The 25,035-nt window shown below is 42.9% G+C and overlaps 1 protein-coding gene across 1 annotated transcript in view; it reads left to right on the top strand.

Annotated features, from left to right (window-relative positions):
• Positions 1 to 25,035, top strand: part of LOC119517074 (CREB binding protein) — a 179,598-nt gene that overhangs the window by 123,862 nt on the left and 30,701 nt on the right. Inside the window, 12 exon segments of the mRNA XM_037813571.1 lie at positions 1,113 to 1,355; positions 2,779 to 2,881; positions 3,200 to 3,346; positions 4,253 to 4,370; positions 4,853 to 5,024; positions 5,369 to 5,413; positions 7,541 to 7,665; positions 8,228 to 8,416; positions 18,684 to 19,100; positions 20,444 to 20,623; positions 22,088 to 22,277; positions 24,917 to 25,035. Coding sequence (XP_037669499.1) covers positions 1,113 to 1,355; positions 2,779 to 2,881; positions 3,200 to 3,346; positions 4,253 to 4,370; positions 4,853 to 5,024; positions 5,369 to 5,413; positions 7,541 to 7,665; positions 8,228 to 8,416; positions 18,684 to 19,100; positions 20,444 to 20,623; positions 22,088 to 22,277; positions 24,917 to 25,035 — 2,048 coding nt within the window.

Genomic DNA, 25,035 nt, shown 5'->3' with positions numbered 1-25,035 from the left:
GGATGGATGATGGATGAGAGGGTGAGTTAGCGAGTGGGTGGGTTGATAGAAGGATGGGTGGATAGGTGGTGGATGAATGGATGGATGGATGGATGAATGAAGTGAACTTGAAATGATCAAGGAGATGCATGTGTGGGGTCATCTCTCAGTCAACTTTGAAGCCCTTAGGAGTGGGGTTCCTTATGTTGCCACCAGTTTTTCCTTTAGTCTCCTGGAGTTAACCAGTTAGCTGGGACAACTAGAGGGAGTGTCTTACTGCCACCAGTAGGTTTGCGTAATAGGAGCTATGATGACTGCGTGAGGCAGAGCCAGCTCCTGGATGTCGGTGGTATTGAGTTTGTACCTGGAAAAATGAAAATCCATGTGGATCGCCAAGTTTCATTTCATCCATTAATTTCAGCTAGGTCAATCAGTTAAGTACAATATTTCTTCAAGAGTTTCATGTAGCCAGAGAGCCCAGCATGGTGCTCTCCTGCATAGGAAGCCCTTCGGGAATGTTTGTTGTAACGCTATCATAGGTGTTAGGTATCAAGGAATTGCAGTGTTGTTATTTGGAAGATCACTTTATAGATTTATTAATAAATAAGAAAACTGACCAACCTGGGGCTCACCTCTGCTCCCTGTGTTAACCCTGCTGTACCTGTGCAAGTGAGCCGGAGGGAACCAGGGGTGAGGCAGAGGAGGGGAACTCCTTCATTCATTTCAAAGATGGCCTATGGCTCCCAAATAATCAAGAACTTGCCGTTGTCACACATTTGCCACTCCTTTGTAATGGACTTCTCATGAGTCTATAGACATTAATCTGTATTAATTTTGTAAAGTGATCTCTGTTGTGATTTTATGGTCTATTTGCTTTCTAAGATCAAAGCTTGGGTTTTCTTGAGCTTTCATCTATTAAGTGCAGAATAGATGAATACAATAGGATTCTTTCTTAGGGGAGGAGGGAGGATTCCTTCTCTCAGCACAGTTCCTTGAGAGCTTTGTTTTAATACTTACGATACGCAAATGTATTCTTCTGATAAAATTGTTTTTGCCTCTCTGTAGTTTTGAAATCATTTGTGGGCTTCTCTCTTTTACTTATCTTTTGTTTGTTTGTTTGTTTGTTGTTATAGCCATCCTGGGGTCTCCAGCTAGTGGAATTCAAAACACAATTGGTTCTGTTGGCACAGGCCAACAGAATGCCACTTCTTTAAGTAACCCAAATCCCATAGACCCCAGCTCCATGCAACGGGCGTATGCTGCTCTTGGACTACCCTACATGAACCAGCCCCAGACCCAGCTGCAGCCTCAGGTTCCCGGCCAGCAACCAGCACAGCCTCAAACTCACCAGCAGATGAGGACTATCAATCCCCTGGGTAGGTGAAGGAACTCTCCAGAACCTCCTGTGTCCTAATGCAGCAAGCAAAATGCCAACCCCTACTTGAATCCAAGGCGATACTCAGTTACTGTTTTTAATTTGAATTCAAATTAATTTAAGTGTATCTTAGGGTAATAGTATCTTTTAAATGATTGAAATAAAAATCTTCCAGAAAAAAAGCAACAATGTTTGCTGAAAGGAATGTGTTACATGCATGTAAAAAGAATAACATTTGCAAGTGAATCAGAGTTTTTGTTGCATGCTGTGCTGCTTCTGTTTGGACAGTTTTCATGAAGGGCATTTCATATGGCTCAGAAGGCAAAATTTCACAAATTAGAATGATGTTTGTAGCACTTGCACTGACTCCCAATAGACTGTTCATTCATTTGAAGGAGAAATTGTAGGTGGTCTGCAGTTCTGAGCGGGTCTTGGTTTTGGTCACCTCACGGGTGGAGGTAACCTCCTGGACTCGGGCATGCTTACAAAATTCACAGCCAGTTCCCACTGTCTCAGGCCTCTGGTTATATTAGTGTTTTCTATTGCCATCCAACCCTTTATTTGCCAATCTTTGGTTATTTGCTCACATGTCTCCACAATTTTCGCCATCTCTGCATGTTGTTTCCTTGATATTTTACTTTAAATTGGCATAGTCCTTTTGAAGTTAGACTTAGGCTAAGAAGTAATGTCTGTGAAGACATAGATTTATTGTGCTGGTTTGTTCTTTCCCTAATGCACTTTAGAATAATTATTTTACTCTTAAAATGACCATTTAGAATCGTCTGTATGCCTTTTTGGGGAACTCTGCTCTAATGAGTATATAATTTACACTGGCCATGTGACTGAACTGGAGCCCTGAGACCTGAGTTCTAATCCAGCCCCACCCATTCGTGATGGTAGGAGTTGGAGCAAGACTGTTAAACTCTCCGAGTCCCAGCATTTTCTTTCTTTAAAATGAAATCTATCAAGAAACTGACCTTCTAATCTCCACCCCCACACACTTAATTTCTATGGTTTTATTTTCTGATAAGCAGAGAAAAAGATGCCATACAATTTTGTGGTAAATCAGCTTAACTGTTTAGAGTATGATATTAATGATATTAAGCCCAACTCAGAGTGTTAAATTGCAAATGAGTCATTTCTCATTTTTCCACAGCCATATAGTACACTTAAATACCAGCTAGCCTCCATGAAAATGCCTTATTTTGGTCACAAAGTAGAGTGGGAAGGAGTCTACAAGTCTGTCACTGTTATTGAACATACAACTTCCAGAGTTCCTGCCCTACTGTTTTTTTTTTTTTTTAACTGCTATAATTCATAAAAATGACTTATTTACATAGTGATTTGTTGTTTATCAGTTGTTAGAACTTTGAAGTGTATATTATAATTTTGAGTCGGTTGATTTCTTTCCTTTCTTTTTCAAGGAACTAACCCAATGAACATTCCAGCAGGAGGAATAACAGCAGATCAACAACCACCAAACTTGATTTCGGAATCAGCGCTTCCAACTTCCCTTGGGGCCACCAAGTAAGACCTCCGTTTCAGTCGCTCATGTCTGAGTGATGGTCGGACACAAAAATGGGGTGGAATCACACAAGGCTTTGTGTTTCTTTCTAAACGTGTGTCAGAGAAAATAATTTAAGCAGAGTGGCAGGGAAAATTACTGCTTTTAATTGTAAATGTAAAACAGAGTAAGCAGTTTAAATTTTGTCGTATGGGCATCATGTGGCTCTCCTAACTTAAGCTTTTTAAAAGTCATGTGTGGCTGAGAAGAAAGCCTTGGTTGAACGAAGCTTGTGTGAGTCCAGTCAGCAGACTCATGACAGTTCCTTGTTCTTCCCTTAGCCCACTGATGAATGATGGCTCAAACTCCAGTAACATGGGAACCCTCAGCACTATACCTACAGCAGCACCTCCTTCCAGCACCGGAGTTCGGAAAGGCTGGCACGAACACGTTACTCAGGACCTGCGCAGCCATCTAGTGCATAAACTGTAAGTGCCTGTTATTCATATGCGACAGAAACATTTTGTGGCTAAAGGCAATGTAATAATTTTGCAGTTTCATAGATACCTGATTTCTTTCTGAAGTTGTCCATTGGGCCCCAGGTTTTAGTACCCCAGGAGCTGAAGGGGGCATATTAGTTTTGTTTTAGGGATCACAAGACCCGGATGGCAGCAGTCTTGAGCAGACCAGGGATTCCCAACCCCACATCCCTGGTGGGTAGGTGGGTGGGTGTGCATCAGAGGAGCATGACTTGCAGCCTATGTCACCACTGGCAAAGACACATCACCCCCCCCACCCCCCACCCCATCCCCAGTGCAAGCCATACCTTCTGTGCCTTTGAGCTCTGGGACACAGATTGGGCTTGGATTACTGAAAAGCTTTGCTTTATTTTGTAGCTCAAGATTATAGCTGTGGAGACCCTTGAGAACTGGGGAGATTGGGGCTAAGTACAGGTGGCTTGAAAGTACTGCCATACAGTTGATGACTTTCTTGAGCTAATTAAGTTAAATTATAAATAAAGCTAACCAGCTAGATTCCATCAGCAGTTTTTTCCCTTCCTTATTTTAATCAAATTATTTTTTTAATAAATAGTTGTAAAATTAGGAATTTGAAATCATTATTCACAGAACTTACTTGTTAATGGCACAATGTTGGGTGTGTTTGACCTGCAGATAAGTTGACAGATCTGTGTTGTTTCCAGAGAGCGTCTGCATCTGTGTACATATATCCTAGACAAGAGAGACTTGGGAATGCTCTGAGTGGGGTATTGCCATTGGTAGACAATAGTCTGTTTCTTCTCTTTCCCTGTCATGTACGAAATAGCAAGATACTGATTTTGTAGTTACTATTTGGTTGCACTGAAAGTGAGAAGATAAAATCTGTTATCCTTTCAGCGTCCAGGCCATCTTTCCAACCCCCGACCCAGCAGCACTAAAGGATCGCCGTATGGAGAATCTGGTCGCCTATGCTAAGAAAGTGGAAGGGGACATGTATGAATCTGCCAACAGCCGGGTAGAGTGCCATGCTTCGTATTCCCATCTGTACAACACCTCCAGTAGAGATAACTGCATCTGATTTGTGATCTGGAAATGGTAGAACTGTGTCGTTGGGAAAACGCATTACCTTGGGGGGACTAAAACCAGGGAGACTTCCCAGTATAAGACATGAAATTATTCTGTAAAACCTTCTTGATAAATGTAGATGTACAGTAGTAAGTGACATGTATAAAAGTGCATTGTATCCATGGTAAATACTGTACAGTGGGTGTTTTTTATAATGATTGTATTATGTTACTGGAAGCATCAGTGAATATCTGAGAAGTTCAGTTACGGAATGAAATGTAACATGTATTTTAGTACCTACCACCTGATAAAGTTTGTAAAGTTGCTGGGAATTCAGGAAGAATTTGGGCCTTTGGTTTATTAGAAGTGTGACTACTTGTACCCTCTGCCAATGTACTTAATAAAAAACTGTTGAATTTTCTTGCTTTTTAGGACGAATACTATCATTTATTAGCAGAGAAAATCTACAAGATACAGAAAGAACTAGAAGAAAAACGGAGGTCACGTTTACATAAACAAGGCATCTTGGGCAACCAGCCAGCCTTACCAGCCCCAGGGGCTCAGCCCCCCGGGATTCCACAGGCACAGCCCGTGAGACCTCCGAGTAAGGATGTCATTTCCTTCTGTACCCCCTTGGTCTATTTGCTTCTTTTTTCTTCTGTGCTTTGGGTGTGTTTCTAAGAATATAGTTATAGTCTCAGAAGGTCTGTACTTTGGAAGCTGCATGTTTTAAGCTGTGTATGCTGAAATGCAGTGAGTTTCTTGTTTGGCCATATTTGACTGTTGAGTTTCTCTTGTGGGAAGGCTGGGACCATTGTTACCAAATTACACCATGCTCTTGAGCCTGTTGACCCTTTATTCTCTTGAAGTTTGAACTCCTTAAGAGAGAATGCCTTACTCCTAAATCAAAGATTACTTTAACTTACTCATTTTTTTCTGCTAATGTAGATGGACCAATGCCCCTGCCAGTCAACCGCATGCAAGTTTCTCAAGGTATTTAGCCATTATTGTGAATCATATCTTTGTTTAACGTGGCACGCGCAACGTTTATTGGTGACTTTTTCTCTTCCTCTTTCTATTACTTTGTAGCCCAATCCCCACTCATTTTTGTTTTATTCTTTTCCTTTTTGCTGATGAGCAGAAATGCCACAGGCAGTCTTACTCTGTTGCATTTAGCAGTTTAAAGAGCACAGGGACGATCTCCAGAGAGATGAGAAGAAAAAGCATAAGTGGACAGGAGAACAATCCTTGTAGGAAGAGGCCCCCCCAAAAAAGAAGCATCACTGGTTGAGGGAGGCGACATTTCTGAATGCTTGAAGAGGAGCACACACATGCAAGTCCTGGGGTGAGCGAGCAGCCTGTGGAAGGCTGTGCCGCGGAGGACAGGGCTGCTCCAGGTGTGGCGTGGCAGGTGTTCAAGCCCAGCGGGGTGTCTGCTCATGGAAGGTCAGTCTGCAGAGATTCCATGACAGGCTGGGAGCCTGGGAGCTGGTCTGAACAGTCTGTAAAGGGTCTTTTTCAAGTTGAGATTCTGTGGTTTTTGTTTGATTGAAGCAGTCATTTTGGTTAGTTGTGGAATTTGGGGAGGCATTTGAAAGCTTTTACAGTCCTTGACAAATTGACACTTAAGCCTTAAGATAGGACATTTTTACCAGGTGCTAAATAAGGTGGTGACATTATTTAGAAGATTCTAAAGAAAGAGGCCTTGTTGCTGTGTGTAGGGAGAAGAGGTCATTTTAAAAACTATAACGATCCTATTGCATATGAAAGGATGTGGAAGACAAACTGATATTCTGGAGAAACTTTTTCAGGAACTTGTTTTGATGGACTGGATATGAGGGGTGAGATAAATCAAGAAGTCAGAGAAATTGAGCCTTAGGAAAGTGGCTGGCTGGCTGTTGGGGATGACACGGACTTTGTCTACATCGGAAAATGTGGCTGGTTTGGGATGTGTTGAGATAGCTGTTTGTCAGAATGTTGAAAGATACTTTATAGCTAACCACTCATAAACATGGATGTGTAGGCGTGGATTTTTTATGGTGCTATTTCTTAGTACATCTTTTTCTCTTATTTATTCCTAAAATCCTCAAGAAAGGGGAACCTACAGGCTCCCTGGAAAGTCCTCCTGGGCCTGTATTGGCACTCAGTAACTTGAGAGTGACATTTCTGGGTGGTTCTGAAGGTGGCACTGAGGGAGGCAGGTGCTCTTTGGGACCCCCCTGCAGCCACCCAGTGCTAGGACGAGAGCCCAGCATCGCTCCTCAGACTGACTGGAACTGGCATTTTCTTGGTATTTAGAGTTTCTCACACAGTATTGGGAACTGGACACTGTGTTCTGGAGACACTTTTGGGCTTGTCAAGTTTCTTCCTTGGTGTGACATTCCTTCAAACTTGGAGCACTCCTGGAAAGGTGAAAGTAAGCCACAAAAAGATCTTTCCAGTCTGTAGAGGAGGTTGAGGTTGAGAACTTCCGATCTCCAGGGTGTACATTCCCTTGGCTGCTGTATAAATGCTTAAAATGCTCAGAAAATTAAAAGATGGTTGTGAGTCTTAAATCACATATTCTAAGAATAAATGTGAAAATGTAAACAGGCAGAGAGCTAGGAAGTCTGGGGTGATGGGAATAGATTTCCTGTGTAGAGGGGATGGAGCCAGGTGCTCCAGAGGTGTTAGGTGGAGGTTTGTCTCGATGGTTGCCCTGGTTTAGTAATCCACTCCTCAGTAGCTGGTCCCAGCACTGTCCTGACAGGGCAGACCCTGTTTTTCTTCCTGGTGCTGCCTCGCCTTCCCTTTGGCCGTTCTGTCTAGTGTGCTGTCTTCCACATCAGCTCCACCTCAGCCTCTTCCATTTGGGTTTCACCTGACCCTCATCCCCTTGCACTTTCCTACCACCCACCTCTACCATACCGCCCCATCAGTAACGTTTTTCTGAGTCTTGCTGTCCTAAGGAGGCTTGGGAATTGTTTACTATTTTTCCTATGTAAGTAAAAGTCTGGTACTTAACTATCTCTTTTGACTTAACTGGGTGGTTTCCTTTCAGTTACATTTGTTGCATATGTGTTCTATCGTATGTTACTTAGAGTGTTTTCCTCATGAACCATTGTGGGTACTTTTTTACAGGGATGAATTCATTTAATCCGATGTCGTTGGGGAATGTGCAGTTGCCACAAGCAGCCATGGGACCGCGGGCAGCGTCCCCCATGAGCCATCCTGTCCAGATGAGCAGTATGGGCTCGGTGCCAGGGGTAAGGCCTCTGCCCGACCTTAGTTGGGCTTGCGACATCCCTTGCTTTAGTAGAATTCTGTAAGCAGTGAAATTCATATTTAGTCTGAGAATCATGTGGTACCTGTCCCTTTGAATTTGGGTTATGCTTTATTTCCATGCTCTTGTTTGTTGTCTTCATTCCTGCAGTGATAATTCTTTTGACCATTACTTTTATTGGAATGATGAACTCATCGGGACTTTGAACCTTGTGAGAAGATGGGGAATCTGAGGACTAAGTAGGCAGGGTCAGATATGTGGCAAGAGGAATTGTCAGCTTCAGTTGACGCCTAGAGTAACCTTATGCTGCTTTCTAAAAACTTTAGCATATTTTGATCTTGAAATTATAGCTTGCTGCTGATTTATAAGTCACAGACAACTTGAAGTTGGCTCATAGGGAGATTGCATGAGAACGCGCATGAAGTGTCTAGGAACCAGGAAGTTCTTCCCAAGCCTGCTAGGAAGGAGGGAATTTGAGCCACGTGGTGAGGATGCTGGCTGTGTTGTCTGAACCGCAGCTTCTGGTGCTGCTTGTTGTCTTTCAGATGGCCATTTCGCCCTCCCGCCTGCCTCAGCCTCCAAACATGATGGGTGCCCACGCCAACAACATGATGGCCCAGACGCCCGGCCAGAGCCAGTTCCTGCCGCAGAACCAGTTCCCGCCATCCGGCGGTGCAATGAGCGTGAACAGCGTGGGCGTGGGGCAACCGGCGGCCCAGGCAGGCGTGGCACAGGTACACGACGCAATCCCACTGCATTTCCCACACTGTGTGGCACCCGCTTACTGCTGTGCTGCGTTTCGCAGAAGCTAGAATCCTGGAATATGTATTTAGTTTCCATGTGTCCGCATCCTTCTGTTTTTTCCCTGTTTTGCCATCACTGTAAAAGTGGATGTTGTGATTTTTGGTTTGTATGCTTTTGTTTGTGTCTTGATTTGGTGGTTTCTGGTTGTTGTCTTACTGGGTTTTTTTTTTTTTTTTTTTTTTTTTAACTTTTATTTTGAAATAATCTCACAGTTACAGGACAGTAACAAAATTAATATAAGCCTCATACAGAAAATGCCCAACACTGCCCCACACCCCCAGACACCCAGAGCCACCAGTTTTAGCGTTTTGCCATCTTTAGCATATCATTCTATCATCTACCTATTTTCCTGTCATTCTGTCTGTTTTCTGAACATTTGAGAGCAGGTTGTTGTACATCAAACTCCTCGAACACGTATTACTTCCATGCACATTTCCTGTGAACAAGGATATTCACTTATGTAAATTCCTCAATTACAGTTAACAAATTTGAGAAATTTAAATTGATATAAAGCATACATTCCATATTCCAATTTTTCTTATGTCCCTATAATATCCTTTTGAGCCTTTTTCACTTCCAATTTTAGATCCCAGTATCGTGTACTGCATTTAATGGTCATTATCTAATTAGTTTCTTTTTTTTTTTAATTGTGGAAACATATTTAAATCTTCCCCTCCCAACCCCACCCCCCCGAGCAGACCATTCAGTGGGATTAATCACATTCACAGTGTTGCAGGCCCCTCATTATCCATTACTAGAACTTTCCCTTCACCTCAGACAGAAACCCTACATTCCTTTTACATTAACTTCCCATTGCCAGTCTCTCCCCGAGCCCTGGTAGACTGTGCTCTCCTTTCTGTCTCTATGCGTTTATACATTCTCTGGTATTTTCTTTGTGGTTAACATGGGGCTTAAATTTAACATCCTAAATCCATAAAAACTTTGTTTGCTTCGTTACTAACTTAACTTCAGCAGCATACGTGAACTATGTTCCTATACCCTTTGCTTTCCCACCTTTATATAATTCTTGTCACAAATTACATATTTATACATTGTGAGTCCAAAACTGTTGATATATCACTACAGTGTATGCATTTGCCTTTTAGATCCTGTCGGATGTAAAAAGTGGAGTTACGAATAATAAGTACAATAGTATCAGTATTTATATTTACCCATGTCATTATCTTTACCACAGATCTTTATTTCTTCTTGTGGTTTCAGTCAGTTGTCTAATGTCCTTTCCTTTCAACCTGCAGACCTTCCTTTAGCTTTTCTTGTAGTGCTGGTCTAGGGATGACGAAGTCCCTCAGCTTTTGTTATCTGCAAATGTTTCAATCCCTGCCTCTTTTTTTTTTTTTTTTTTTAATTTTATTGAGATTGTTCACAGACCATACAATTATCCAAAGATCCAAAGTGCACAATCATTTGCCGACGGTACCATCATACAGCTGTGCATCCATCAGCACAATTAATTTTTTTTTCAATTTTTAGATCATTTTCATTACTCCAGAAAAGAAATAATGACAAAAAAAGAAAACTCAAATCCTCCAATACCCCTAACTACCCCCCCTCACTTATTGACTCATAGTATTGGTAAAGTACAATTGTTACTGTTAATGAAAGAATGTTAAAATACTACTAGCTGTAGTACATAGTTTGCAATAAATATGTTTTTCCCTATATACACCTCTATTATTAACTTTTAGTTATAGTGTCATCATTTGTTCTAGTTCAGGAAAGAGATTTCTAATATTTATACAGTTAATCACAGATATTGTCCACTACAAGATTCACTGTTTTATACATTCCTATCTTTTAACCTCCAACTTTCCTTCTGGTGACATACATGACTCTAAGCTTCCCTTTTCTACCACATTCACACACCATTCAGCACTGTTAGTTGTTCTCACAATAACGTGCTACCATCACCTCTGTCCATTTCCAGACACTTAAGTTAACCTAGTTGAACATTCTGCTCATAATAAGCAACTGCTCCCTGTTCTTTAGCCTTATTCTAAATCCTGGTAACTTATATTTCATGTCTATGAATTTATGTATTATAATTAGTTCATATCAGTGAGACCCTGCAATATTAGTCCTTCTGTGTCTGACTTATTTCACTCAGTGTAGTGCCCTCAAGGTTTCTTTATCAACCCATTTTTTTTTAAGATGGTTTTGTTTACTGTCCTAGTTTGCTAATGCTGCAGAATGCAAAACACCAGAGATGGATTGGCTTTTATAAAACAGGGATTTATTTTGCTACACAGTTACAGTCTTAAGGCCACAAAGCGTCCAAGGCAACACATCAGCAATCGGGTACCCTCACCGGAGGATGGCCAATGGCCTCCGGAAAACCTCTGTTAGCTAGGAAGGCAGCTGGCGTCTGCTCCAAAGCTCCGGCCTCAAAACGGCTTTCTCCCAGGACGTTCCTCTCTAGCAAGCTTGCTTCTCTTCAAAACATCACTCCCAGCTGCACTCTCTTTCTTCCCCCCCCCCCCAGTCAGCTCATTTATATAGCTCCACCGATCAAGGCCCACCCCGAATGGGTGGGGCCAAGCCTCCATGGGAACATCTCATCAAAATTATCTCCCACAGCTGGGTGGGGCACACTCCAAGCAAATCTAACCAACACCAAAACTTCTGCCCCACACAAGACCACAAAGATAATGGCATTTGGGGGACACAATACACTCAAACCGGCACATTCCACCCCCTGGAACCCAAAATGGCATTATCTTTCCAAATACAAAATACATTCATTTATCACAAAAACTTAAATCATTTCAGTAACAAAAGTTAAGTACAAAATCCCATCAAAATAAGTTTAGGCTTGGTCAGTTCTAAGGCATAATTCCCCTCTAGCTGTGGATCTGTGAACCTAGAACAAGTTATGTGCTTCCAATATACAAAGGAGAGACATTCATAGGATAAACATTTCCATTGCCATAAGGAGAAACAGTAAGGAAAACAGGGTTAACAGGAGCAAAACAGTTCCTAAAACCTGCAGGACAAACTCCATTAGATTTCAAAGTCTGAGAGTCATTTACAGAACGACGTTGCATCCTTGGGGCTTGAGAGAGCGGGAGCCTAACCCTTCCTAAGGGCCTTTTCGGCAGCCCTTTCCTCTCCAAACACTTAGGTGAGTGCTCCAATATATCCACACATTGGGGAGACCACCTTCTCGGCCCCACCCTCCTCAAACATCGGGGCAGCTCCCGGATTCCCTTCCATCTCCGGGGCACACGCTCAACCCCTTCAGAACAGCGTGGTGGCAGCCAGGCTCTCCCCAATTCCCTGGGAATGTGCTCCACCCTCTTTGGGGCTTGGGGTGGCAGGACATTTCCTGAGCAACGAGGTGGAAGGCCCGCCCTCGACCTCCAGGGCAAACTCACCCTTTCCCTGCGTGTGGGCTGCTCCGCTCTCTCAGCCCTAGACCTCCTGACTCCAGACCTCAACCTCCACGGCTCTGTCTTTGAAGAAATTTTTCCTTTAATTTTTTCCTTGTCTGTCTCCTCCAGTCCAGACCGGCAATGGCTCTGTCTATAAAGATCTCGCAAAAATTCTGTTGGCTTTGCATGAAGCACACAGGGGTCAAAGCCATCAGACAATAGGACTTTCCACAAATCCTTTCTGGATAATTCCGTCTCCAATCTTGGCTTGTACTGAAATGGCGGCTGGGTTTTGTGTTTGGTTACATCCTCACGTTGGGCTGTAGCCTCTGGGATTCCACCCCCTGGAAGCTCGTAATTTTCTAAGCCATCAGCTTCTGGTTTCTTTGAACCCAAGAGTTCAGTTCTAAGTTTATCTCTCTCCACTCGCATTTTACTATAAGCTGCAAGGAGAAGCCAGGATATATCCTCCACAGGTAGTCTGGAGATCTCCTCAGCTAAGTATTCCAGTTTGTCACTTTTAAATTCTTCCTTCCATCTGATACCAGGACTCAATTTTGCCAAATTCTCTGCCAGTTTAAAACAAGGATCGCCTTTCTTCCAGTTTACAACAACACATTCACCATTTCTGTTCAAGGCCTCATCAGAAGTATCTTTAGAGTCCATATTTCCACAAACAGTCTCTTTAAAGCAGTTTAGGCCTTTTCTATCAAGCTCCTCACAATTCTTCCAGAGTCTTCCCCTTATCCATTTAAAAAGCCGTTCCAGCATGTTTGGTATTTGCAAACTCAGCAGCAAAAGCACCCCACTTCTCTGGTACCAAAATCTGTCCTAGTTTGCTAATGCTGCAGAATGCAAAACACCAGAGATGGATTGGCTTTTATAAAACAGGGATTTATTTTGCTACACAGTTACAGTCTTAAGGCCACAAAGCGTCCAAGGCAACACATCAGCAATCGGGTACCCTCACCGGAGGATGGCCAATGGCCTCCGGAAAACCTCTGTTAGCTAGGAAGGCAGCTGGCGTCTGCTCCAAAGCTCCGGCCTCAAAACGGCTTTCTCCCAGGACGTTCCTCTCTAGCAAGCTTGCTTCTCTTCAAAACATCACTCCCAGCTGCACTCTCTTTCTTCCCCCCCCGAGTCAGCTCATTTATATAGCTCCACCGATCAAGGCCCACCCCGAATGGGTGGGGCCAAGCCTCCATGGGAACATCTCATCAAAATTATCTCCCACAGCTGGGTGGGGCACACTCCAAGCAAATCTAACCAACACCAAAACTTCTGCCCCACACAAGACCACAAAGATAATGGCATTTGGGGGACACAATACACTCAAACCGGCACATTTACCTACCATACTTTTCATCCTAAGTAAACAATCGATGATTCCCTGTATAGTCACGTATTTATGTATTCACCACCATCACTAGTATCTATATAAGGTCATCTCCATTTCTTCCACAAAGAAGGAGGAAGAGTCAAAGAAAGTAGAGAGACAAGAGCAAAAGAAAGAAAAGAGAAACGTGAAAGCTAAAAAGCAACAAAAGGAAAGATAGAATGAAACTAAAGTAGAATAAAAGAGTCAGACATCATCACCAATGCCAAGATATTGCCTTTGTTACATTAAAGGAAGCACAATACAATGTTTCTGTTAACTACAGTCTCTAGTTTGCATTGATTGTGTTTTTTTCCCCGATAGCACCCTATTTTTAACACCTTACAAGGTTGACATTCATTTGTTCTCCGTCATGTAAAAATGTGTTTGTACATTTTATCACAGTTGTTGAGCACTCTAGGTTTCACTGAGTTATACAATCCCAGTCTATCTTTCCTCTTTCCTTCTGGTGTCCCACATGTTCCTAAGCTTCCTCTTTCAACCATACTCACATTCATTTTTGTTCAGTGCACTTACGTTGCTGTGCCACCATCACCCAAAATTGTGTTCCAGACTTCTCACTCCTGTCTTTTCCTATTAGGCTGTAGTGCTCCCTTTAGTGTTTCCTGTAGAGCAGGTATCTTGTTCACAAACTCTCTCATTGTCTGTTTGACAGAAAATATTTTAAACTCTCCCTCATATTTGAAGAACAGTTTTGCCAGATTCTTGGTTGGTGGTTTTTCTCTTTCAGTATCTTAACTATATCATACCACTTCCTTCTTGACCCCGTGGTTTCTATTGAGAAATCTTCGTATAGTCTTATCAAGCTTCCTTTGTATGTGGTGGATCACTTTTTCTTTTGCTGCTTTCAGGATTCTCTCTTTATCTTTGACATTTGATAATCTGATTATTAAGTGTCTTGGCGTAGGTCTATTCAGATCTGTTCTGTTTGGGGTATGCTGCACTTCTTGGATCTGTAATTTTATATCTTTCATAAGAGATGGGAAATTTTCATTGATTATTTCATCCATTATTGCTTCTGCCCCTTTTCCCTTCTTCTGGGACACTCATGACATGTACATTCATGTGCTTCATGTTGTCATTCAATTCCCTGAGACGTTGCTCATATTTTCCATTCTTTTCCCTATCTGTTCTTTTGTGTGTAAGATTTCAGGTGTTTTGTTTGCCAGTTCGTGAGTGTTTTCTTCTGCCTCTTGAGATCTGCTGTTGTATGTCTTCATTGTGTTTTTCATTTCTTGTGTTGTGCCTTTCATTTCCATGGATTCTGCCAGTTGTTTTTTCAAACTTTCGATTTCTACCTTATGTTCGTCCAGCGTTTTCTTTGTAGCCTTCTCTTTTGCCATATCTTCCCTGAACTTGTTGATTTGGGTTTTTATTTGATTTAGCGTATTTCTTTGAAAATCTTAATAAATTGTTTCATTAAAGTGAAACAATATCTCAACTGTATCTTGATTGAGGTGTGAGTTTTTTCCTTTGACTGGGCCATAGCTTCGTTTTTCCCAGTGTAAATTGTAGTTTTCTGTTTTCTCAGCATCTGTTTTCCTTGGTTACCTCAGTCAGATTTTCCCAGAACAGAACGGGTTCAGATCTCAGAATAGGGTTATATTCAGTTTCACGTCTCCCTGCAGGTGTGTCTTAGAGATTGACAGACTTTTCTGTGAGGTCTGTAGCCGCTGTGCGTTTCCTAACCTGCCCAGCAGGTGGCACCTGTCAACCTGTCACTCCTGACTGGTGTAAGGAGGTGTGGCCCCTTCGGTTTCTGTTTTGGCTGTTTTCCCCCAGGCTCTGGAGTCTGCTTCTGAAGGGAAGATGGGTTGTAGAGCTGGGCCCCACCTCCTTCCTCTTAGGGAAGATACACCCCCTAGGGAGTTATCATCTGCATTTGAGTAGCTCCTTTGTCTCTGTTATCTCCACCCCTGTCTGGGTCAGAGCACTGTGAACTGAAAATGGCCGAGGCTCTCTCCACTGAGCCCCTCAGGTTGAGAGAAAAAGGGACAGAAAGTCTCCTTTCAGAGCCAGTCTACGGCCTGCCAGTTTTACCCATCAGCCAAAGGTAACACCTGGTCAGTGGAGTCTTCTGGTTCTTTAAGGTCAGTCATCACTAAAAGCCTCTGTCTGCTTGTTAGGGGTTTGTAGCTTGTATTTAGCAGTCCACATTTGTTAATTAAAACCCCAGCTATATTCGCTTGCTCTGGGAATGCAGCTAAAGCTTGCTGTGAGGGAAGGGGGCTCCCTCCGTGGTTCCGCAGTTTTTACTTACAGATTTTATGCTGCAATCTCAGACATTCCTCCCAATCCAGGTTGGCATAATGATGTGTGGACAGTCATGGTTTTCCCCCAGCAGTTATTCCAAATTATTTACTAGTTTTTCCTGGTTGTTTATTAGTTGCTCCAGGAGACTGACTAAATTCCACTCCTCTCTGTGCCTCCATCTTGCCTCCTCTCTCACCTTGCCTCATTTTTGAAAGACAGGATTCTTGGTTGGCAATTTTTTGTTTTGTTTTCAGCACTTTAAAAATGTTCTCCCACTGTCTTCTTGCTTCTGTAGTTTCCAACAAGAAGTTGGCCCTTACTCTTACTGAGACTTCCTAGTGTGTGACACATTGTTTCTCTCTGTGGCTTTCAGAATTCTCTCTTTATCTTTGCCATTTGATAGTTTGATTATAATATGGTGCAGCATGGTCCATTTGGGTTTATCCTGTTTTACAGTTCATTGAGCTTCTTGGGCATGTATATTTTATGTCTTTTGTTATATTTGAGAAATTTTTTTTCTTTTTTGCTTTAACTTTTACTCATATTCTTTTTTTTTCAAATGCAATTTTATTGAGATATATTCACATAACATACAGTTCTTCAAAGTGTACAATCAGTTGTTCATAGTTGTGCATTGATCACCACAATCAGTATTCATTACTCCAAAAAATAAAAATTAGAATAAAAAAGAACATCCAAATCATTCCATTAATTTGGGAAGTTTTTAGCTGTTATTTCTTTGAATGTTCTCTCTACCCCTTTCTCTCTTCTCCTTCTGGGATTCCCACAGTGCGTATATTGATACACGTGATGGTGTCCACAGTTTCCTCAGGCTCTGTTCACTTTTCTTTACTCTTTCTTCTTTATGCTTCTTAGACTTGATGATTTCAATAGTCTTATCTTCAAGTTCATCAATTCTTTATTCTGCCAGTTCCAATCTGCTATTGAGTCCCTCAAGGAAATTTTTAACTTCTGTTACTATGATCATTGATCTGTTTGGTTCCTTTTCATAACTTCCATCTCTCTATTGCTATATTTCTTAGTGTTCATCTATCGCTTTCCATGTTTTCCTTTAGCTCTTTGAGCATTTTTAAGACCATTTTTTAGAAGTCTTTGTCTGGAATGTCCCAGGTCCGATCCTCCTCATTGATGGTGTCTAATGCTTTAATCTTCTCCTTTGTCTCGGCCATCGCTTCCTGTTTCTTTGTGTGTTTTGTAATCTTTTGTTGAAACCTGTACATTTTGATATTTTAATGTGTTATCACTGTAATTTAGACTATGAAACATCTCTTTGTTAAGGAGGAAAAAGAGACCACCTTTCTGAGCCTTTGAAGATTGACCTGTGTAAGTGCTCTCCTTCAGACCTTATCTCTGTAGCATTTGCAGAACCCCTCCAGGTCAACACACAGGGGCCTCCCTGATCCTACTGCACCCACGGCATCTTGGGCATGTGTGTGTGGCCCTAAGAGTCTCCCCCTTTACACAGATACAGATGGCCCCCCTTCCCTAGGTCCCGGGCACTGCCCTGTATGACCGACAGCCAGCAGTCCCTTGCCCTGGGCAGCCACTTGGCTGCTCTCCACAGTGTTCTAGAGAGTTCAGTGAGCCACCTTCTACATGCAGGGCAAGTTCTGGGATGGTGAGTCCCTCAGAACATCCCCAGACATACGTGCTCTCAGTATGTGCAGAAGTGTTCACCTGCTCCCTCTGGATCTGGGACCAGAGGGGTGGGGAAGAGACACCCAGGGCACCACGAGATCCTGCTGTTTTTAAGTAGCCTTTTTCTTGACTCAGTGCTCTTCCTCTTACTGCAGTGCTTTAGCTGTTTTCTGGAGCTTGAGAACGATGTTTCTTCAAGTTCTTGCTGGCTGTTCAAAGCTTCTGTGGGGGAACAGAGCCCTAAAGCATCGCACTCTGCCATCTTGATTGGGGCGGGGTCCTGGCTTACTGCCTTTTGTTTGCATATTTTAAATTCTGAATTTCACACATGATCCTGAGAGACCTTGGGATTAAGAACAGGGTGAGAAAGCTTGGTGAATCCAGCCCTGCTGGTTTGTTGTGCGGCCTGTGGCCTGCCTCTCGGTTTTCCCTGTTGAGCTCACGCTAACTGGATCATCTGAGTGGTTCTCTCCTTGTTAAATGTGTTTTTAATTATTCAATCTAAAACTGAACAGAAATATTTTCCATTCATCTTGCTTTTCTTTTTCTTTTGTTACTGTAGTGCATCACATTGCTGTTGTATGCAAATGTAGAGGTATTTAAAACAGGTCATATCTTCCCCAAAAGAGAAAATTCATGGTTAAGTTTTTTCATACAACATAATATGAATAAAAATCATTAAATACTTTAGATTTACTTCCAGAATATTTATTAATTCTTATTTTCCACAACATTTCATTGTTCTACGACAGGGGTCAACAAACATTTTCTGTAAAGGGCCAGATAGTAAATATTTTTGGCTTTGTGGGCCAGAGGATCTCTGTTTTAACTGCTTCACTCTGTTCTTGCAGTGTACAAGTAGCCACGGATAGTACGTAAACCAGTGGGCCTGTGGCTGTGCTCCAGTAAAACCGTTCACAGAGCAGACAGCAAGTTGGGTTTGGCCCCTGAGCGGTGGTTCACCGACCCCTGCTCTGGGGCATTGATTGGGAATCACCTGTAGAGCTTTTAAAAATCTGTTTCTCAGATCCAGAGTCAGTGTATTTAGGGAGGGCCCCAGATGGTCATGGATTTGAAAAGGTCCATAGGTAATTTTGGAGTTTCCTCAGTTGAGAACCACTGCACCGAAACAGTTCAGTGTTTGAATCATTTGGTTTTTACAGAAGAGAAATACCTTTGTCAGTGGTCTAAGCTTCAGGCGTATGTTACGGGGCACGCAGCTAATGAGCTGAGTATATGTATGTTTGTTTAAACCAGAGGTTTTGATAGTTATATAAATCAAAGTAAGAGAAACATTCTTTGTGTTATCTTTATTATTATAAAATGCACATTATTACATGTGTACAGCGTGATGAATTTTCACAAATGGAACATTCCTGTCAAACCAGCAGACCTGATCGAGAAACGATGATTAGACTTTCACATATATAATTCTTCAGATGTATTGTTGTGTATTCAAAGTGGGAAATGGTTTTCATGTGCTCTCTTCTCTCCTGTTAGGGGCAGGTACCTGGTGCTGCTCTGCCCAACCCTCTGAACATGCTCGGGCCCCAGGCCAGCCAGCTGCCGTGTCCACCAGTGACGCAGTCCCCTCTGCACCAGACGCCACCTCCTGCTTCCACAGCTGCCGGCATGCCCTCCCTCCAGCACCCGACACCGCCAGGGATGACTCCACCCCAGCCAGCCGCTCCCACCCAGCCTTCGACCCCCGTGTCATCTTCAGGGCAGACGCCTGCCCCGACTCCCGGCTCTGTGCCCAGTGCCACCCAAACCCAGAGCACCCCTACAGTGCAGGCAGCGGCCCAGGCCCCAGTGGCCCCGCAGCCTCAAACTCCCGTCCAGCCCCCATCTGTGCCCACCCCTCAGTCATCGCAGCAGCAGCCGACATCCGTGCACGCCCAGCCTCCCGGCACGCCGGTGAGCCTTTCCCGCTGTGGGCGTTAGGCCAAGAGGATGCAGGGGGAGCTTCTCGGGAAAAAGTTCTGTGATGAGATCGCTGTCCCCTCTTGGTACAATCCCAGAAGATATCTACCCTAATCGAACCATAATGAGCTGTGCTTTGTTTCCAATTGGCTCCAAAGGCTGTGTGTGGTAGGACGTGACTTAGGATTATCCTCTCTAAGTAAACTTGATTTCAGGAATCTGTGATTGTAAAGACGTCGTCCTTGAGTCATCTGTAGAACTTCTTAAAGCATTTATTTGTAGGACCTTGTGTTCCCCATTATTTGTTCTAGAAGTCTATCTTTCAAGTTTTAGTAATTTTTCTCCTGATGTTAGGAGGATTTGGTAAACAAGCTCACATTTCTAATTTTACGTGGTCTTTAATCTTGTCTGTCAACCTTCTTTTCAAAGTAGAGAATCGTTTTATTTTCCCTGAACTGAAATGGCCCAGGCTTGCACTTCCTGTGTTTCAGAACTGCCTGTTCACCCCTGCAGGTGAAGGTTGGGGTGCTCTCAGTTGCGGCCTGCTGAAGCAGCCACCCACTGAACCAGGGCTTTCCCGTCTCTCCTTGAAGTTGTCGCTGAAATTTTAGTATCCATTTGCTTATCAGTCTAACATAGAGCCACCTATCCCCCCCCCACCCCACTCCCAATACAGTAACTTTATTCTTGGACACTTAGGTTATTTATTTGTAAATTGTCAACATTGATCCCAGCAATAACCCTGAGATGGCATTACTATTTGTATTTCTCTGAAGACAGATGTGCTTATTTATCCTTACTCCGTATTTCCTGTATCTAAATAAGATTCCTTTGTGATTTAATGTCATCTTTTGTTTGTTTACTTAACACTCCCATTGAGTAAGACTTTGAAATTTTAAAATTCCTTCATTAGTTCTTGCCCTTACTGTTTATTTGCTACAGTACCACCACCGCTGGCCTGTGGTTAGAAGGCTCTTTATACATCCTTTCTTTCTCCATATCAGCAGTCTCTTCCCCCCTTCGTAGAAACTAATAGATTTATAATTCAGCCTTTTGCCAAAAATGTTAATGACCTTATTGTAGGGAATGAATTTTAAAATAGGAGATTTTGTGACTAAGGTAGAAAATTTCCAGAAAATAATTTTATGTCAGAATTCAGAAAGCTCTCTCTTTCATCTCTGCACTCTCAGCAAGGAGCAAATTGTGTTATTGACTGACAATGAGTATCCCTACAACTCTGATACAGTACTGAGAAATTGTACATAGGTTCAGCAACAGAGTTCATGATCATTTATATTATCTTATTTAAAAGGTGAATGATTTTGATTTCTTCACAGCTTTCTCAGGCGGCAGCTAGCATTGATAACAGGGTCCCCACCCCATCCTCAGTGGCCAGTGCTGAAACCAATTCCCAGCAGCCAGGACCTGATGTACCAGTGCTTGAAATGAAGACGGAGGTCAAGCCCGAAGAGGTTGAGCCCGATCCCAGTGGATCCAAAGGGGAGCCTCGGTCTGAGGTGGGCACTGCTCCTTGGTTGCAAGTGGGTGTGCTGTGTGTGGGAGCGTCCATGGGAGTCTTTGGGCTTTGTTCCGATACTCTGATTAATCTGGGTTCAAGTTGTGTGTGTAGGACTAGGTTAAAAATCGATTGATTATTTTTAAATATGAAGTGTAGGTTAATTTTGTTTTGTCAAAACTGATGAACACTGGTTTATTTTTTAAATTTTTGAATCATCCAACACCTTTTTCCTTGGCATTTGTTCTGCTTTGCTAATATTGCCATTTTGCAAAACACCACTAAAGGATTGGCTTTTAAAAAGGGGGTTTATTTGGTTACACAGTTACAGTTTTAAGGCCATAAAGGGTCCAAGTTAAGGCATCAGCAGTCGGGTACCTTCACTGAAGGATGGCCAATGGTGTCCGGAAAACCTCTGTTAGCTGGGAAGTCACGTGGCTGGCATCTACTCTGGAGTTCTGGTTTCAAAATGGCTTTCTCCAGAATGTCAGTGTCATCTTCCAATGGCCATCTTCAAAATGTGTGTCTCAGCTGCAGCAAGCATCTGGACCTATGTGCCTCTTTTTAAAGTGCTCCAGTGAGCCAATAAAGACCCACCCTGAATGGACGGGGCCTCACTTCTATGGAAATTATCTAATAACTTATCTCCTACAGTTGGGTGGGTCTTGTGTCCATGGAAACAGCCTAATGGAAAGGTTCCAACTTAATCAACACTAATACATCTGCCCCACAAGATTGCATCAAAGAATATGGCTTTTTCTTGGGGGGGACATAATACATACAAACTGACACACAATTCTTTGTTCGTTTATAGTTCTGCAGATGTACACTGCAGAAAGGGTGTGTTCGTCTACTCATTAACCTATGGTAGAAGCTGAAAACTGAATCCAGCCTTGTAACTGTGTTTATTTGGCCCACACAATAATGTAAAGATCAGGAAATTGCACATAAAACTCTAGATTTCCTGGCGTCTCTTGAAAAATGAGAAGCTACGTCACTATTCTGCTTGCACAGCCGTGGCCTTCCGATGAGGGTGGGCTCTCCAGCTTGCCAGAGTCCCCACTGTTCCCTGCTGTCTTGTACCACACCTGCTTTACTTGCCTGGTCTCTCTGAATAGTTGGGCTTTTGATCCGTTCCCCAATTTTTTAAGAGATTCTTATTCTATACTAGAAATACCTATATGCAGAAATACTGAGCAGGTGATAGGGTGTTCATTTGCATTTGTGACTTTTTGTAAGCACTATCATATGTAAAAATTTTAAATTAGGACTGTAATTGCATTGGTACTTTATTGAGGTGACTTCGACTGACACTAAATGCTTCATTCCTACTTCTAGGAGAAGCAGGCTAGGGGAAGGTTTTAACAAGCCCATATAGATTTTTAAGAGTCTTTCAGTAAGGCAGAGTTAGAATAAAGCACTTTGAAATTCATACGTCATTTTTTGTTATTTTGTTTTTCTCAAGATGATGGAGGAGGATTTGCAAGGATCTTCCCAAGTTAAAGAAGAAACAGATACAACAGAGCAGAAATCAGAACCGATGGAAGTGGATGAAAAGAAACCTGAAGTAAAAGTGGAAGCTAAAGAGGAAGAAGAGAGTAGTGCTAATGGCACAGCCTCTCAGTCAACATCTCCTTCGCAGCCACGCAAAAAAAGTAGGCCGTTATTCCTTTAACTGTTTGAACTGTGCTGCTTTTCCATCATAGGGTGACCACCCTAAGGATTAAAGTCCTTAGGACAATACTTTTATTTCCCCTGTTGTCTTTCCTCCCTGCCATTCCGCAGGTTCTCTCTCTTTAGAAATTGTAGCAATGGGCTGGACTCCAGCCCTGAGAACGAGGGGTTTTATGGTATATGTGAGAAATGAGCTGATTCTCTTTGGGCAGAGCACAGAGTGCAGAGATGTCTTCTGAGATGCTGCTGGCCAAGAGGGCTGGATAGAAATTTGCACACCCAGGTCCTTGAGCAGCAGGCTAAGGAGTTGGGACTTTACTTGGCAAATGTGAAGAGCCATTGAAGGATTTGAGTAGAAAGATGACTCAGAAAGCAGTGATTTTAGGAAAATTACTGTAATGGCAGCACTCTGAAAGTTGTAGGTAACTGCTGACCCAGTTTGGAAACGTGTTAGTCCAAGGATGAAGGGCGATTGCCCCGAGTGCGGTGGGTGAGGCCCAGGGACCTGGTGCCGCAGGGTGGGGAGGAGGGAGGTGAGTGGGTGAGCCAGCAGCCTTCAGGGGGAGTTGGATGGAACCCAGTTGAGATGCGCGAAAGGTGCCAGGGTTGCAGGAAAATGTCGCCGACTCTTGGATGTGTGAGACGGGGGCTCCAGGAGTCTGGGGCTGCAGGTGACAAGTTTGGTAACATGAAGAGGAATGTTTGAGTCGAACGTTGTGCAGCTTTGGAGCTGGCAGGACCCTGGAGGTGCAGCAGTTTATACTCCGAGAAATGGAGAGCACTATAGAGTTTTTTCTTATGTGGATTATGTATTAGAAATTAAAACTGAGAAATTTTTAAAATAGTTAATTCATTTAAAAAGAACAGTAGATCTGTTACATGATACCCATAAGTAATGTGCTGATGAAATATTTTCCTAAATAAAAATATTTAGTGAGAACAGTGGCCTCGTGTTACATTTTGCACCTCTGTGAGGAAGGTAAAGGGGCTCAGGCAGGCCCTTGCATCTGCCCCTGTCCCACACAGCGTCCAGCCTCCCAGACGAGCGCTTGGAAGAGGCAGGAGCATGTCAGTGGCCTTTCAGACAATTGGGCATGTTCTTCTTTGGCACTACACCAAAGCTCCCCAAATGGTGGTCTCTGAAAGGTTGGTTGCAGTTGGAATCTGAGCCCGGAGCAGTGAGTTTTTCATATCCTCTTACATTAGAATCCACCAGTCTGCCTGCAGTTAAAATGTTCTTCCGCCCTTGCGTGGCTGACTATAATGCTGTCCACTGGTCATCTGGGAAATATTGGTCCACTGAGTTACACACATCTTCTAAGTGTTGACAGGCTCCACCGTGCAATATCACACGCACACAAACAAAAAACGCCTATCACATGCATTAGTATCGCCGTCATTCTCTTCAGAGAAAGTCTTGTAAGTTTTGAGAAGTTGTTAAGCTCATGGTAGTAGACACAAGTTTTCCCAATTTCTAATTTTTTTTTTGAAAGCCCTAATTTTGTCTTTGGCAACTGTCAGTTGTCCTTTCAGTCACAGGCCCTCTTTGTTCATAGTCAAGACAGTGTCTGCCAGATGTGCGTGGCCATCGTTGGTCTGTCACTCTTGCACTTTTTCTGGTGTTCCATGAAAAACAGTTCAGCTGTCAACTCCAGTAGTCACACCAGTGCCTTTTTCGCAAGACAGCCACTGTATGCAGCAGCAGAACTTTATGCAGACTCTGTTTTATCATACAGTTTTAAACGATGTGTAACCATGGGTGCAGATGTAATTTAAAAAAATAATTGTTGCTACCTGGAGGAAGTGCAGCTGGTGCTTGTTCCTGTGAGTGTGCAGCTACAGTGAGGAATCCAGTGATCACTAAGTGGAGTTTGGTGCCACCGCCTTGATTTTGCTAAGGCGCCAGCGCGCTTACCCACCATTACTTATGCCCCGTTGATGCGTCAACACAGTGAAAAGGCAAATAATGACTTAGTATTATTATGAAAATAATTTTTGTATAACGGAAATGATTTTGATCTTACATGGCCCTAAGAAGGGTCCCAGGGCAGTGCTAAAACCCAAGTGTTTCATCTCGTGTCTCCATTACGGCAGCCTCAGGCTTGGGCATCAAGCGCTTGAAGTGGGGCTGGTGTCGTTGAGGATCTGCACTTTGGGTTTACTCATTGCAGATTTAAATCCAAATGGCCACACGAGGCAGGTGACTCCCTGTTGGCACAGCACCCACAGGCCACATTTTGAGACCTTCCAGTGAAATGTCTTTATTTACTATGCAGTTTAATCCGTGTAGTAGATTTGGGAGCTGACTTCATTTTCTAGTCCAACAAACTAATGACACTGGAAATCTTTCACTGAAGAAGCCACCTTTTCAGTATTGTATTTTGCCTTGTGTCCTGGATACAATTTTTAAAAATTATGTTGCTGTATTTTCAGAAGCCTGAATCATATCTTTAGAATGTCTATTGCATCTCATAATGAATGAAAGCTCATAAAAGGCCTTGGAAGCATAATGATCGGCAGGGAGATTATTTGGACCCTTTTAGAAGCAGCCTGGGCTTCCATTTTAAATGTGGTGGTGAAAGAACTCAGAGCAACTTTTCCTGTCGTTCTCTAATTGCAGTCTTTAAACCAGAGGAGTTGCGCCAGGCTCTTATGCCAACCCTGGAAGCACTGTATCGACAGGATCCAGAGTCCTTACCGTTTCGGCAGCCTGTGGATCCCCAGCTCCTTGGAATTCCT

The sequence above is a fragment of the Choloepus didactylus genome, chromosome 21 (genome assembly GCF_015220235.1).
Source record: "Choloepus didactylus isolate mChoDid1 chromosome 21, mChoDid1.pri, whole genome shotgun sequence".
Lineage (NCBI taxonomy): Eukaryota > Metazoa > Chordata > Mammalia > Pilosa > Megalonychidae > Choloepus > Choloepus didactylus.
This window is presented reverse-complemented; position numbering and strand designations above follow the sequence as displayed.